General features: G+C 39.2%; 1 protein-coding gene and 1 long non-coding RNA gene across 2 annotated transcripts; one reads left to right on the top strand and one right to left on the bottom strand.

The window, feature by feature from the left end:
- The first annotated feature begins 291 nt into the window (after positions 1 to 291).
- Positions 292 to 1,744, top strand: LOC112845369 (uncharacterized). The gene is made up of 2 exons (XR_003218183.1): positions 292 to 378; positions 1,432 to 1,744. It is a non-coding gene; the product is annotated as an uncharacterized LOC112845369 (long non-coding RNA).
- A 2,121-nt stretch (positions 1,745 to 3,865) lies between these two features.
- LOC100704047 (tripartite motif-containing protein 16-like) lies at positions 3,866 to 5,856 on the bottom strand. Its single transcript, XM_019356152.2, has one exon. It carries the CDS (start codon positions 5,800 to 5,802, stop codon positions 4,138 to 4,140), a length of 1,665 nt encoding a protein of 554 aa, XP_019211697.1. The 5' UTR covers positions 5,803 to 5,856; the 3' UTR covers positions 3,866 to 4,137.
- Positions 5,857 to 14,976: the final 9,120 nt, after the last annotated feature.

Raw genomic sequence — 14,976 nt, 5'->3', positions numbered from 1 at the left:
GAAGATCTTACGGCGCAACCGGAAGGGTACACTTTAACACGCTTAAGGGGTATAATCATGTCTTTACAAAAAACTGCATATGAGCTGTCAATTTAGCTCTGCAGAGTGGGCAATCATAATGAAGCAGTTCATTATAAGCTGCAGACTCAAGCTGCACTTCATATATTTGTCCACCAGATGTCACCAAAGAGGACTGTGATGAAAGCTTCCAGTAATGAACCGTTTTTCATTACAAGCTTGGCCAACTGACTACAACCTACAATAAACTAATATGTCTATACAATCCTCTCTTCAATCACTTGGTACCACCAGGAACCTTTAAATGGGCACTCAAGCTGCCTGGAGACTGATTTGTCGTGCACATCAGAGAAACCACAGGTAAGACAATCTTATCCAAAAGGTCAGTGTAACAGTATTGTTTTCCACCAGCTTAACCAAACTTCCCACACTAACTGAAATTTCTTTTCCCAGGCAGACGTTAAACAGCAGCAGCTGGAAAACTGGAAAACCTAAAGACAAATAATCAATAAAACATAACAAACTTTTGTATGAGTGAGTATTGATAAACTGAGCATAATTAAACCTCAGTGAAACCACATATAAGTTCTGGTAACTGGCACATATTTATGTTTAATATGTTGTTTTATATTTTGATCAGTTTCAGGTGTTTGTGCGACTGTGTTAACCATCAGTAAAACCACATATAAATCACACTTCTGTGTTTAACAATTACAACACTTGATGCTGTTTTTCTGATTCAGGATTATGTGTGTGATGAGTTGGCCACACAGTTCTTATCTTTCTGCTTCAGACACACACAAAACTGCCGAGGTTGAAGCTGGGTTCAGTCTCTTTCTACCCCAGGTCTCACCACATTTCCAAAATGTAAACTCTGAGTCTCATAAGAAATGTGGTTCAAAAAGATGTGCTGATCTATGAATGCATCCTTACTGAAAGCTAAAGATGTCCAGCAGACAAAAACAGCAGCTGAATGAACAGTTATCATGAGCGAGTGTACAAACACTATCACAGGAAATAACAGAAATAAACTGTAGTTTCCATTTATACCTGTAGTGTTTTTTCAGATCGATGTCATCTTCCAATATGTAAAAATATGATTTTCATTGTATCTTAAACAAATACAAACTTTTTTCTTTCCCCAGAATTTAGACAAATGAACAAAAAATAAATGATTATTTATTTAGGTATTAAAATAAGAAAAATATGTTTAAGTTAAATTACCTCTGAATTAAGAAATTAGCTCATTATAAAGTATCAAAAGACAAAAACAGAACAATAAAGTGTCTTTAAAAATGATTCAAAAACAGTTGTAGGAGCAATTTTATGAACCATGTTCTGTTAATATACTGACTAACCAGCAGCAACACTCTGACTCAGTGTTTCCATCTGTGTTTATTTCCATCTTTACAGTCAGGCAGAAACATCTCACAGCAGCTGGAAAAACCAGTGAGCACACTTTAGAGGAAAAAAGTGAAAGTTTATGTTCAACTGTAAAATATTCTCTGTAATGTAAATTGTTCTGCTCTCTGACAAACCATCAGAGGTGCAGCACGTGTATCATTTGGTGTTTGAAGCAGAAACAAAAGCAAAGAGTTAAAGGAAGACACATTTGAAGAAGAAGGAAAATGAAAACAAGACGTCACTGAGCAACAACCTGACAGAACGAGAGCCAACAGTTTACTATCAGAACTGAGGCTGATCATTAACAGGGAGCAGCAGGTAACAAGGTCATCAGCAGTGGAGGAAAGTATGGAAGTAATACTCAGCTTCATATTTGAAGATACTCGAGTATCTTAGCTGCAGGTCTGGAACAATGGTTTTATTTCCTTTCCCATTAAACATCTCACACAGCCCCTCATCTGTGACCCTTAGCAAACCCACTGGATATCTACCTGTACATAAAGGAGATCAGATCAGTTCCATCTAGACCAGCTGTAACAGGAAAATGCTGCTTACACTTTGATGCATCAGTTTCACTTTGTCATATAAGACAATATATCAGATTGAGGCATTATTTTCCTGCAGTGAGTAAATCTACTTTGTACTTTACTCTTTTCTTTTAGGTAAAGGGTCTAAATAGTACTTGTACACTGTGGAAATCCCATAAGAACGTCTCCTGAACTCTGAAACATAACAAAACAAAGACTAAAAGGAGGTCATGGGTGCTGATGATGATGATGATGATGATGATGATGATGAGGAGGAGCATGCATTTAAAAAGTGACTGATGTCCTAGAATACAACAGAACAGTGTCTCTACAAACTTATGAAAACATGACAGTCTTGCATTAGTTTTTATTCTTATGATTTCAAAAAACGAGGGAAAAATCTCCTTGAAATCCACAATTCCTTTTTGTTATTTCTTAGTGTGTGACGTATTTTATTGCCTTTATGATTGGTGCAAACAGTTTCCTGATTCATAATGGAAATAGATTTTAGACACAGGAGGAACACGCAGTGATCAGCAGGAGCAGCTTGGAGTCCAGTCTTCTTCACACTGAGGAGGGACATATATGCAGGAACAGTTGTCATAACTGTCACAACCACCAGATGGCGAAAGAGTCCCACTGCAACTTTAAGCCATGAAGGATGTGTCTTGATGTTTGCTTGTGATAAATCTGCTTTATGTGAGTCTTTTTCAGAAAGTAACAGTAATATGTCTGATTATATGTCTTTAATCAGTAAAGTCTCGCTTTGCTAGAAATAAATAAATAATAAAACTGTAAACATGCAGCTGTATGTTAGAAGTCAAAGGGTCCTTAAGTCTTCTGTAAATTGACGGGGATCAAATGAAGGACACAAGTATCTGTTCTTACTCTAATAAATGCTGCTTTAATATCCAACAGACTATTTTCCTTCCTCATCAGCAGTAAACAGCTCGACTCCGTCTGTGCATTTGTGTCCTCCATACTTGTTCACACAGACATCTCAGGCTTGATGCCACGATGCAGTGTAGAAACCTGACAACCCTCTGACTCATGTTCAAATGTTCAAGGACATTTCTCAGGATCATGTATGACCCCTTTTTGACATTTGGACTTTCACTGATAATATTTGTGTTTCTGAGTCATTTTTGTGGAGACTTCTGTCCAACGTAGTGTCCAAATGAAGCCTGAAGCTTTTCTTCAGCCTCTTGTCAGATGGTCAGCAACAAAACTCTGTTCCAACCAATGTCTGATAAGAGATGAGACACAGCAGCTGAGCAAATGATCATTTCATGCTGAAGACATCCTCAGACAGAATTAAATACATACATAAACACAGCCTGGTGCCAATAACACAGCTAATGACACTGCTGTATCACTGGCTTTACTGATTAAAGACCATATCTGAAGGAAATCTTTGAACACAACAGAAAGTGACCTTTTAAACCTGTAACACTGATGCTGCATTCAAGGACCATTACAAACATTTTAAAGGACTTAAGAACATGAAGAAAATGTGACTTGTTTCTCTGTAATGAAGCTGTTTTAGTGAAGAAAGTTGAAAGGTCACAGAGCGACTGCTGAATCTTCTGCTCTAAACATGAACTCTGAACTTTGTGATGCTTCAGGAGGAAAACTGCTTCAGTTATTCTCTCAGATTAGTTTCATATTTTCTGCATCAGATTTGAGTGAGATCCTGGAATGAAGACAGAAGAAAAGACTTTGTTCAAAGTTTCATTTATAGTTAAACCTTCCAGTTTATTCACACAATAAAACATCAACACAATATATGAATTCATTCATTACAATCACAGTTTTTCCTCATTTGTTTAATGATTTTGACAAAAACAAACACAAACACACACACATGGTCTGCCATACTCATAAAGAGAAATGTCGACATTTTTCAATAAAAAATATTCCAGAAACATTTAGAGGATAGAGAAGTTTACATTTTCATGTGGAGAAATATTTTAGTAAATGAAAATGATGATGAGCAGTGATAGCCTCCATAAACAGTCACAGGAAAGATCTCCTTTAAAAACTCAGAAACATCAAGAGAACAACTAGAAGATGTGGAGGTACCACCCATAATGTTTGACTGACAGCTGATCTCTGTGCAGAAATGATGGAGAGAAAATAAAATGAAACTAAAATACAGATTTAAACCCACAATATGAAAGACTTCAGTCTATTTCACTTTAATCAACTCAGCAGAGTCACCATAATTGTAAACCCTGAGTCCAGCATAGAGCCGCTGAGTGAATGTGGTCTGGACTCTGTGGAGGAGAGTCATGGTTTCAGAGACGCTGTAGAAGGACAAAATACCTGCTCTGTGATCCAGGTACACTCCTACTCTGGAGGAACGAGGACCTGAGACACGAGTTTGGATCTTGTTGTACCAAAATGTATAACTGTTGTTGTTACAATCTAATGACCAAGATTTGTCATTACGTCCAAATTTAGATTCATCCCCAATCCCTGCTCTGCTGATATTCTTGTATGCGACTGCTACATAAACTCCTCCCCCTCTCCACTCCACCTCCCAGTAACAACGTCCAGTCAGACTCTCTCTACTCAGGACCTGCCACCATCCAGTGAATCTGTCTGGATGATCAGAATAAGACTGTTGTTGATTCATCCGTGTTGCTTTTCTGTTCCCCTCTGATAATAACAGCTGTGTGTGTGCTGTGTTTGGATCCAGTGTGATTTCACATGAATATTTTAAGAATCCAGCTCTGGTCTTTGGCTCTGGTGGATCTGACAGTAAAACATCCACTTCAGTGACTGTCAGTGAGATGTTTGTCCATTCCTCTCTCAGAATGTCCTGTAGTTTATCTCTGACCTCTGACACAGCTGCTGTCACATCCTCAAAGTAGCTCAGAGGACGGATATTGATGCTGGATGAGTCTGTAGACTCACTGAGTGCTGACAGTGAGGGGTAGTTGTGTAGAAACTGGATGTGATCCTCTGTGTGTGAGAGCTGCTTCAGCTCAGCATCTTTCCTCTTCAGCTCAGTGATCTCCTGCTCCAGCTTCTCCTCAAGCTCTTTGACTCGACTCACTTCAGTTTCCTGCTGGGATCTGATCTGCTGCTTCACATCAGAGCTTCTTTTCTGGATGAGATGGATCAGCTCAGTGAAGATCTTCTCACTGTGCTCCACTGTTTGATCAGCAGACTGATTGATGGCCTCCACCTCCTGTTGAAGCAGCTTCACATCTTTCTCTCTGTCCTGGATTCTCTGCTGGATGTTTTGTCGACTCACCTCCAGCTCTCTCTGCCTCTCAGTCCTTTCTGCTGCAGCTGAGACTGTGTCGTGGCCTTTATGTTCATCCACAGGGCAGAGATAACAGATACTCTGCTGATCAGTACGGCAGAACATCTTCATCACCTCATCATGACGAGAGCAGATGTTCTCCTGGAGCTTCTTGGAGGGCTCCACCAGCTTGTGTTTGTCAAATGCAGGACATTCATAATGAAGCTTTACATGTTTCTCACAGTAATTGACCAAACACACCAGACAGGATTTGAAGGCTTTCATTTTTCTTCCAGTGCAGACATCACAGGCCACATCTTCAGGTCCAGCATAGCAGTGATCAGCAGGAGCAGCTTGGAGTCCAGTCTTCTTCAGCTCCTCCACTAAATCTGCTAACATGGTGTTTTTCATCAGGACAGGCCTCGCTGTGAAAGTCTGTCTGCACTGAGGGCAGCTGTAGATTTTCTTCTTTTCCTCTTCATCCCAGAAGCTTTTAATACAGTTCATGCAGTAGCTGTGTCCACAGGGAATAGCCACCGGATCCTTCAGTAGATCCAAACAGACTGAACAGCAGAATTTTGTTTGGTCCATTTGATTCATGTGCTGTGCCGTTTCACCGTCTCTCAGTGACTGTCAGACAGGTTGACTTCCTCTGAACAGAAACAACCTCTGTGCTCTGAAGGGAAACAGATCTCTGCTCTTGTTCACCTCCTACAGGAAATGAGGCTCACCAGCAACTGCATTTACACCATGTTGTTTAGACCCATCCTGATACAGACACATCTGTGAAGGGAGGCACTAAAGAAATATTCTTACAGAGCGACCAAGAGCCGTTCACATGATGCAGGGTGTGGTATGTTTGATTACATCATGCAGTAACAAGTTTGAGCCAGTTAAAGTTTAATAGTTTATCTTTACTTGGATGTTTGAAATTTGACAGTCAACACTCAGTGAGTTCATTTTATATTTCAAAAAGTTCAGCAAAGTTTAGGATGCTGTGATGAATAAAAATAAATGACACTTTATATTTTGACATTTTCTAATCTTAGTTCATTCTCACACTTATAGAATGATGCATGGGAACAACTGACTCCACTAAATCAAACCTATGTTCAAATGAGATTATGATCATTTAATAGTAACAAATATTTAAATTTAGCAACAACAAATGCAGATCGGTCCACAGTGTTTAAAAAAGAAACAAATTATTATTTTGTAGTTTTTCCTGTGTACACAGTCACAGTGGATTTTCAATGAAAACATCAAGATGTGCTTGAAATGCAAGCATAAAAGTTTAATTCAAGGTTTTAGTAAAATTTTGCCTGAACTGTTTAGTAATTTTTCACAAAGTGTCCATGTCAGTAATTCATTCAAATGTATTTTGGTCTTAAACTGATCCAGTAAATGTAACTTTGTCTCACCTACTTAACCGAGTATTTTAGTTGTTTAACTGTCATTATAACTAAACTGAACATCCAAAGCTTTTCTCACTGCAGTTTTGTTGTGCAGTTATAGCAGCACTTTGAATCATCCACAGTTTTATAGAACTGTCTGTTGAATTGTTGTTTTGTTTGGTGCGATGGTTCTTTTTATTTAAATAATTGATGATAATTTGATGTATTTGATTGTTTATTACTGGTGCAAACAATTCATTTCTTCATGGTGCAAATATATAGTAGACTCAGGAGTTTAACTCAGTTTTCTTGGCCTTTGTTTATCGTTTCATTTAAAATCTTAATGGGTAAAGATCATCATAATTACATATGAAATTATATGTACAATTTATATGTTCCATTACACTATTAACAGCACAGATTATACAGCAAATATCAGATTCATGGTTGGAGCCAGAGGCTAAATGACTGTTCAGTCCTCTTTAGGAAACGATCTTCATATGACGACAAACACGACAACAATCAGCTGTCAAACTGTACAAGAAGTTCACAGTAATGTAAAAGAAGTTATATCACTTTATTTTTAAATGTACGCACTCAGGGTCAGGACTGAAGACACTGATCGAGAAAATACTCTAAATAGAAATATTCACCTAAACATTCAAAATTATTCAATTGCATGAAATGAAATATGAACGCTCTACAATACTGGCTTCTGATTGGTTGAAAAAGCAGGTGCTGAACTTCAGAAGAGCTAAACCTGCAAAACTGTGTAAACCCAGAGTGGATGCTGCCCTCTGACCTTTCAGAAGTACGATCTTTTTATGAAGACACAGAGGCAGAGTTATTATTCATCACTTTAAAGATGATATTCGTTATATGTTCTTCACTCGTTGTCTAGTAAAGTCCAAAGAATGAGACACATCATTTCAAAACATACAGCTGCATGTTAGAGATCACAGAGTTCTTCAGTCTTATGAGAACTCATGGAGACTAAATGTCAGACACATCAACAGTAAATGTCCTTCCTCCCCCCGTGAGTTTGTGTCCTCCACACTTGTTTACACAAACATCTGAGGTTTGAACAGTGTGCAAAACCACATGTTACAAAGCTGCTGAGCTACTGAATACTGGAATATTTCATTCAATATCACCATCTGACCAAAGGACAAACACAGAGAGGATTAGAGCGCCAAACTTTGTTTCAAACTGTTTCAGATTTTAGAGGCAAAAAGCAGAATTTCTACCTGGACAAAGAAATCAAAGCAGGAGAAAAACAAGCTTTTTACATTTATTCAAAGGCATTATGTGAATGTACTCTGAGCCACAGCCTCCTAAAGTAAAGACATTTTATCATCTAAACCAGACAGAGTCATGTTTTCAGCAGTGTCTGTATCCTCCATATAGACCATGTTTTTATTAGTAAAAAACATCAAGAAGTTACAAACAGCAGGAGAACACACCATGGCACATGTTTAAACAAGGAAGGTTTGATTTATTATCATTTAGATGATTTAATATTTTCACTCAAAAAAATCCATGTTCAAAGCACCATATCAGTCCGATATCAGACATGTAGATCATTGGTTAAATGATCACCAAGCAATATGTGTTTGTGCAGACCTGCCATAACTGTGGGGCTAGTCCAACCGGAATAGTATGATGGGGGGAGTTTTGTTCTTCCGGTACTGCCATTATGTTTGGTCGTGTGCTGGAGTACGCATTAAAGTGTTACAGCGTACTAACATCCAGAGTGATCATTGACTCGTTGCATCACACGAGAGTGCTACAAGACAGAACTATCAAACCTCAGTCAAACTCAGTCAAACCTTTTGCCCCTGATTTTTCAGTCCAGTTCCTGAGTAACTTGGCATACCTCAGCTTCTTTTCCTTGTTTGCATTCTTTAACACTATCCCTGCTAATGATGACATGTTCCAGCAGTCTGTTTTCCATCAAACAATAGTGTTAAACGGAATCTCCCATGAACGCAGCCATTTACTCTTTCCTGTCTTGGAAGTGTTACCAGTGACTCTCTGAATTCCTCTCACAATGCAGCCCATCCCTTATTTCAAGTTTGCATTGGTTGGAAAATAAGTCACTTAAAGCAATGGGCCAATGTCCAAATTCTGTGTCTTGTCCTGCATCTTCTCCCGCAGTCTCTGTGCCCTGGAGTGTGCTATCAAGTGTTTCCTCATTCATTGATGCACCCGTTTAATTCAAGTCAAGTACAGTTTTATTGTCAACCCAACAACATACACTCAAGTATACTGATAGGTTTGTAGCTTGAACCTATTCGCTGGAACGTTGAAGACAATGTAATTACACAGCAAGCAAGACACGAGTAGGCAAGTTCTTTATGTTTCACGTGCACGGGAGAGAACTGGACAGGCGCCGTTCCTTCGCTTGACCCCAGTTGCTCTCGTCCGCTCTCCCGTAACACTGCTCTTTTATTGTGGTTACATGAATATGCATAGGTTCATTAACATATGACCTCTTATATAGGTATACATGTGAACAAAGAATACCTTGTGTGTGTGTGTGTGTGTGTGTGTGTATCTGTGTGTGGGGGTCAAACTGTGACCCCAGGAAGACTCCCCAGAGCCGTCCATCTAAACAAAAGGCACTTAGACTAAAACAGTTTATCCTACCATAAAACAATAAGACAAGGTACGACCTCTCCCATGCTCCTAAAATGTGGGTGTGAAAGTCAGAGAGCTCTGGAATGCACACAAAGCTTGCAGACTATTAAGGATCAAACCTCTACCAATCTACAACTAATTATAAAACTCTAAGAATATATAAGTAGATATTTCTAAGCATAAATGACAATCACAATACAAATCTAACATATACAGTGGGACGAAATATCGTCGTCCTGGATCAAAGGTGGAAACTGTAAAAATAAAATGGGAAAATTCAAACATACATACATACAACTATACAGAAATAAGATAAACTAAGAGTAAGTACAACAGTACTGTACTTGAATACAGAGAATAAGAATAGAAAACAATGAGAATGAGAGTAAATAAATACAATAGTACACAGAATAAATACAATACACAGAGTCGAACAGTGAAATACAGGATAGTGCAAGAATTGGGAGTTAGAGGAGAGTGTTATGTAGTCCAAGAAGCATGTGAAGAAGAGAGTTCAGTGCGGAGGAGAGCAGCATGGTGTTCAGGAGCCGGACTGCTTTGGGGGAAAATGCTATTGCACAATCTTGTCGACCTGCTCCTGATGATGCAGTGTCGTCTTCTGGATGAAAGGGTGGTAAACAGTTGGTGGGAAGGGTGATGTGGGTCAGCCATGATGCTAGTGGCTTTCTCAATGCAGCGTGAGGTGTAAATATCCTGTAGACTAGATAGAGAGCTGCTCAGCTTCCACACAATCCTCTGGAGGGCTCTGCGGTCGGACGCGTGGCAGCTTCCATACCAGACTGTGATGAAGCGGGTTAGGATGCTCTGTATGTTACCTCTGTAGAAGGTGTTAAAGATGGGTTTGGGGATGTGCACCTTCTTCAGTCGTCTCTTGAAATTCAGTCGCTGCTGAGCTCTTTTTGTCACTGATTTGGTGTTGCTGGTCTAGGACAGGTCCAGGGGCGGATCTAGAGAAATTTTCCTAGGGTGGCATGGAAATCAAAATCAAAGCCTTTTTTTAAACACATATGCAGGTGTTAAATATGGTTAAAATGATTAATATGCAGTAAGTATACATATAAATATTAAACAGCAACAGTCTAAATGTAAAGTGCATTCTAAACTCCACTTCAATAAATTATATGAATGTGCAAAGAGTCATTCAGGACTGTAAAACGTGAACTACAGAACCCAGAGTCTTCATCATTAAACCTCTGGTTGCTTCATTTTTCTATTTTATATCAGATACTTTTAAGTTTTTAGTAAAGTTGCATTGTCATGGTGAGGCAAAGAGTTTCATGTGTGTGCGTGTCATGAACGGCTTTAAAATGCCTTTAATTAAAGAACAAAGCGGGGTTTGAGTTCGAGTTACGGCAGACTGGCGCTACTTCTAAATGGAACGCAGCCTTCCTACGGCGGACAGCTAATAACAGGAATCGGACGCGCGGTCCACCCTAGTCCACAGCAACCACCATAGCAACCACCTAGCATGACCTTAAAAACATATTCTGTCTTCATAACTATCAAAAACGTGAAATGATTTGCAAAGCATGAAAGTGTTACGGCTGCAGAGAGCTATGGCGGTATCTTTGGAAGCTGTTTACATAGCTAATAACATACGATGTAACCATGGAGACAGAGTCAGTCACGTGAGGTAGCGGTGCACGTTTACTACAGTGAATCAGGTGATTGTGTGCACAGCGTCCACACGCTGCACAGGGTAAAGACATTACTTCAATATGTTTTCATATTTATATATATTTACTTCTGTTGTCCATCACCTCAGGTTCCTCATTACAGTTTCAGCCTACAAATGTGCACCAGAGGCGGAGGCAGACATTTGAAACACTCGGGGCTTAGCCCTAAAGGATAGTATGCATGTGGGATTTTTTTTTCTTTTCTTTTTTTTGGGGGGGGGGGATGACTGAAAGATTAATTGGCTCTGTTTTGAGTTTTGTTCAAAAGAGAATGACTTCAAATAGGGAAAATATATATCACATCTGCAGGACACCTTAAACTAGTTTTTTAATTAAGCAGCAAGGCAGAACAAAGTCGGGGCTGTATCAAGACACGAGGACTAAACCCCAATTCAACCAGACCCAGAACTGATGTGGAATTAAAACAGGACTACAACAGTTCAAAATCAGGACTACTTAGGACTTAACCAAAACAGAACCAGAATCAAAAGTAGATGATAGTAGCACTAAAAATCATCATAGACCTGCACTACACTTATTTTTTAATTCTACCAAAGTACACTATTTAGATTCAGAAAAGTTTATATAATTATTTAGCCTTGTTGTGCAAACAAGCCTGCATAACTTAATAAATATAGAATTTGAAAAATAACAAACCTAAGAAGAAACACTAGGTACGAGATACATGAGTACCTATGATACGGTGATACTTTTGGTAAACAACCATTTGACTAACATGTCTGTCTCACCTGCTCTTGTTCCATCTCTGTTCTGTCCTCATTCTCTATCTCCCTCTCTGTTCCTCTCTCTCCCTCTTTGTGCTGACAGTCATCAAATATACAGTGGAAACCAGATATTTACATACTCTTCAGATAAAAACACAAACACTTTTTTAATTGTAACATCAAATCAGACTAAATGTTTATTTTTTTAGATTGATAAATATAAAAACATCTTTGTTAACTTTAAGAGTAAAGAGAGAAACTATCTGTATTTCTTAATTGCAAATGGCACCAAATTGTATTCAAAATTGAGCCACACTTATGGAGCTCCACAGTTCTTTTCCTGGTGTTTTGGTTGACATCTCTTGTTTTTCCCATGTCACAGAAACAAGCTCTGTGTTTTGCCTTATATGCATTCACAGGTGTGCCACCAATTTACTCACATGGACTCTACTAACCTATCAGAAGCTTCTTCAGCTCAGAATGGAATCGTCTGGAGTTTTCTTATTAATTAACAATAAACTTAGTGTATATGTACTCCTAAATTTGATTAAAGTGATAGACAGCTCTGTCTCTCTTTATTCTGACATTTAACTAATTCAAAAGATATTTCAATATTTATGTATCCAAAACAAAACAAGTTTACTCTAAATTGATGTTGTACAGTAAAAAAAATGTTCTTGTGTTTTCCATAAAGTGTATGTAAATATCTGGTTTAAACTGTGAATAAACTGCTGTGTATTGAAGTTCCTCTTGTTTTGCATAGGAATATACTGAACAACATACAAAGCATAATATATAAAATAACATCTACCAGAGTTTTTTCTTTGAAAGAAGCTCCTTATGTCCATTCTTGTATATCAGTACATTACTGAAACCGATTTATTCAGCCGTGGAGGGTAACAACTGAAAATATGAAATAAACACACATGTAAGCTAAGACTCTCTAAAGAAACAGCATTGTTGTTGTTCGGCTTTTCATTTCGCCATTTGTTGATTCATTCGAAGAGCAAGTAACGTAATATGGGTCAAGTGATCATTTTGATATCAATTTTTTGTGATTCACCGTCATATTTACATTATTTGTACAGTACGAATGATTTGCTTTGGTACCTGGTTGAACTTCAGTTCTCCTCTGTCTGTCTGTAGTTTTTTGTTTTATACAGTTGTCAGCCAGGCATCTAACTATGAAAAAATTACACTCCAAAAGACCCCGGGCATCTGAAAAAAACAACCCGGGCTTAAGCCCAGTAAGCCACCCCCCCGCTCCGCCACTGATGTGCACTGTCAAAATATGAACACATTCAAAAAATAAAGTTGTTTACAAACATTCATGTCTCAGGACAAGAAGACCACAACAGCTTCTGTTCCACTGCTGTACATAAACTGTACTTATTGATGAAAACTTCCCACAGGACCTTCAGTCATTTCTGACAGGAAGTTTATGTCCATCCTTTAATACTTATGGATGAGGTAACATCAGGCAGCAGTCACATGCAAGTTTGTGCTCTACTTGCATAAGGTGATCTCTGCACATCCAGAATATGCTCACCTCATGGACCTGAAACTTTCCTGTCCATAATGCACTCCAAGGCACATGATCTCACATGTGAGGTAAACCTAAGCAGCTCCTTAGACTACCATGAGCTGGATGACTGAGAACCTGCACAAACATCTGTGAGGTAAACATATTTTTCTGTGAGCATCATTAAGTCAACTCTAGGTTTCATGTGCTGATTCAGGAATCTTTACATTTATTCTGTTTTAGAGCAGGTGGAGAGGAGGAACCAGATGGGAGCAGGTTCCACTTTGGGTGAGGAAGTGGAATAAGTGATTACCTTTTTGTCTCAGCTTGTCATCACAACTAAATTCATGTTCAAATGAAGCTTTTTACTGTGACACTGATATCTGTATTTGTAATTGTACCTGCTTTGCTTTGTCACTCCAGATTTCAGCACAGTTCTCTGTACTTGTTTATATGACAAAGGTTGACAGCAGCACATAAAGCCCTTTATGTTTGTGGGTTGTTTAATAATGTGAGGCCTTCCTCAAACCGCTGCCTCAGTTCATGCTGAAGCCATCTGCCATTATCTACTAGAAATGCTGTCAAACCTAAAGTGAGGATGCGGTCCCAGCTCGCATAATTAGAGAGACTAAACCAAAGTGGTCTTCTCTGCTGAATATGGTGCCATGGTAGAAGCAGCAGACAGATGCATGTCTTCACTGACAGTCATGTTTTCCTGTGGCAGTTACTCTTTGATGCTATGCTTTACATTACCTTTGTTTTAGGTAAGTGTGTTATCATTAAGAATCATTAAAGATAATTTAAGGTATGGTTGGCATTGTCTCCAAAAGTAAGTTTTTTGATGTGATGGCTGTATGAAGCCATAATCTTTATTAATCTTACTGATATATAAACCCTCTAGTTTTGCATGCATGTTCCCTCCTGACTCTTGGTGGCGCTGTCACTTGGTGTTCGCTCGCTCTGTGGTAGAGTATCACTTCCTGTTCCTGCTCAAACACAGTGGTGTTTCTGAGTAGCTTTTCTGCTTAGCAATTTAATTTAAATCTTTTGATACATCCCTTTTTCATAGTATAATCTTAACGTGCTTCATCTGAATCACCCTTTCTGTGTACTCACTACCTAATTTATAGCCAAAGTATTCACTCACTGTCTCTTTACTGTTTCGCTAGCTTAGCTCGTAGCCGACTCGTTAGCACCATGGCTACTTCACCTGTCCCTCCTGCACTTTCCTGCTCATTGTGTCAGATGTTTAGTTACTCCTCGGCCTCCTTTAGCAGTAATGATACCTGTAATAAATGTAGCATATTTGCAGCTCTGGAGGCCAGGATTACTGAATTGGAGACTCGGCTTCGCACCCTTCATTCACCCGTAGCTAGCCAGGCCCCTGTAGCTGGTGCAGCCGAAGATAGCGTAGGCCCCGCTAGCTGTTCCCCGGCAGACCCCAAGCAGCTGGGGAAAGAGGGCGGCTGGGTGACGGTGAGGAGGAAGCATAGTCTTAAACTGAAGCCCCAGGTACACCACCAACCTGTTCATGTGTCTAACCGTTTTTCCCCACTCGGCGACACACCCGCCGGGGGTCAAACTCTGGTAATTGGTGATTCTGTTCTCAGACATGTGAAGCTAGAGACACCGGCAACCATAGTCAGTTGTCTTCCAGGGGCCAGAGCAGGCGACATTGAAGGAAATTTAAAACTGCTGGCTAAGGGTAAACGTAAATACAGTAAGATCATAATTCACGTCGGCAGTAATGACACCCGGTTACGCCAATCGGAGGTCACTAAAATCAATATTGAATC

This window comes from Oreochromis niloticus, unplaced genomic scaffold (assembly GCF_001858045.2).
Source record: "Oreochromis niloticus isolate F11D_XX unplaced genomic scaffold, O_niloticus_UMD_NMBU tig00007093_pilon, whole genome shotgun sequence".
NCBI lineage: Eukaryota > Metazoa > Chordata > Actinopteri > Cichliformes > Cichlidae > Oreochromis > Oreochromis niloticus.
Note: the sequence above shows the minus strand (reverse complement) of the source record. Positions and strands in the feature narration are given on the sequence as shown.

What these genes read in the sequence shown, in the direction of transcription:
- LOC100704047 (XM_019356152.2), bottom strand. Translation starts at nt 5,802, where the DNA reads ATGAATCAAATGGACCAAACAAAATTCTGCTGTTCAGTCTGTTTGGAT.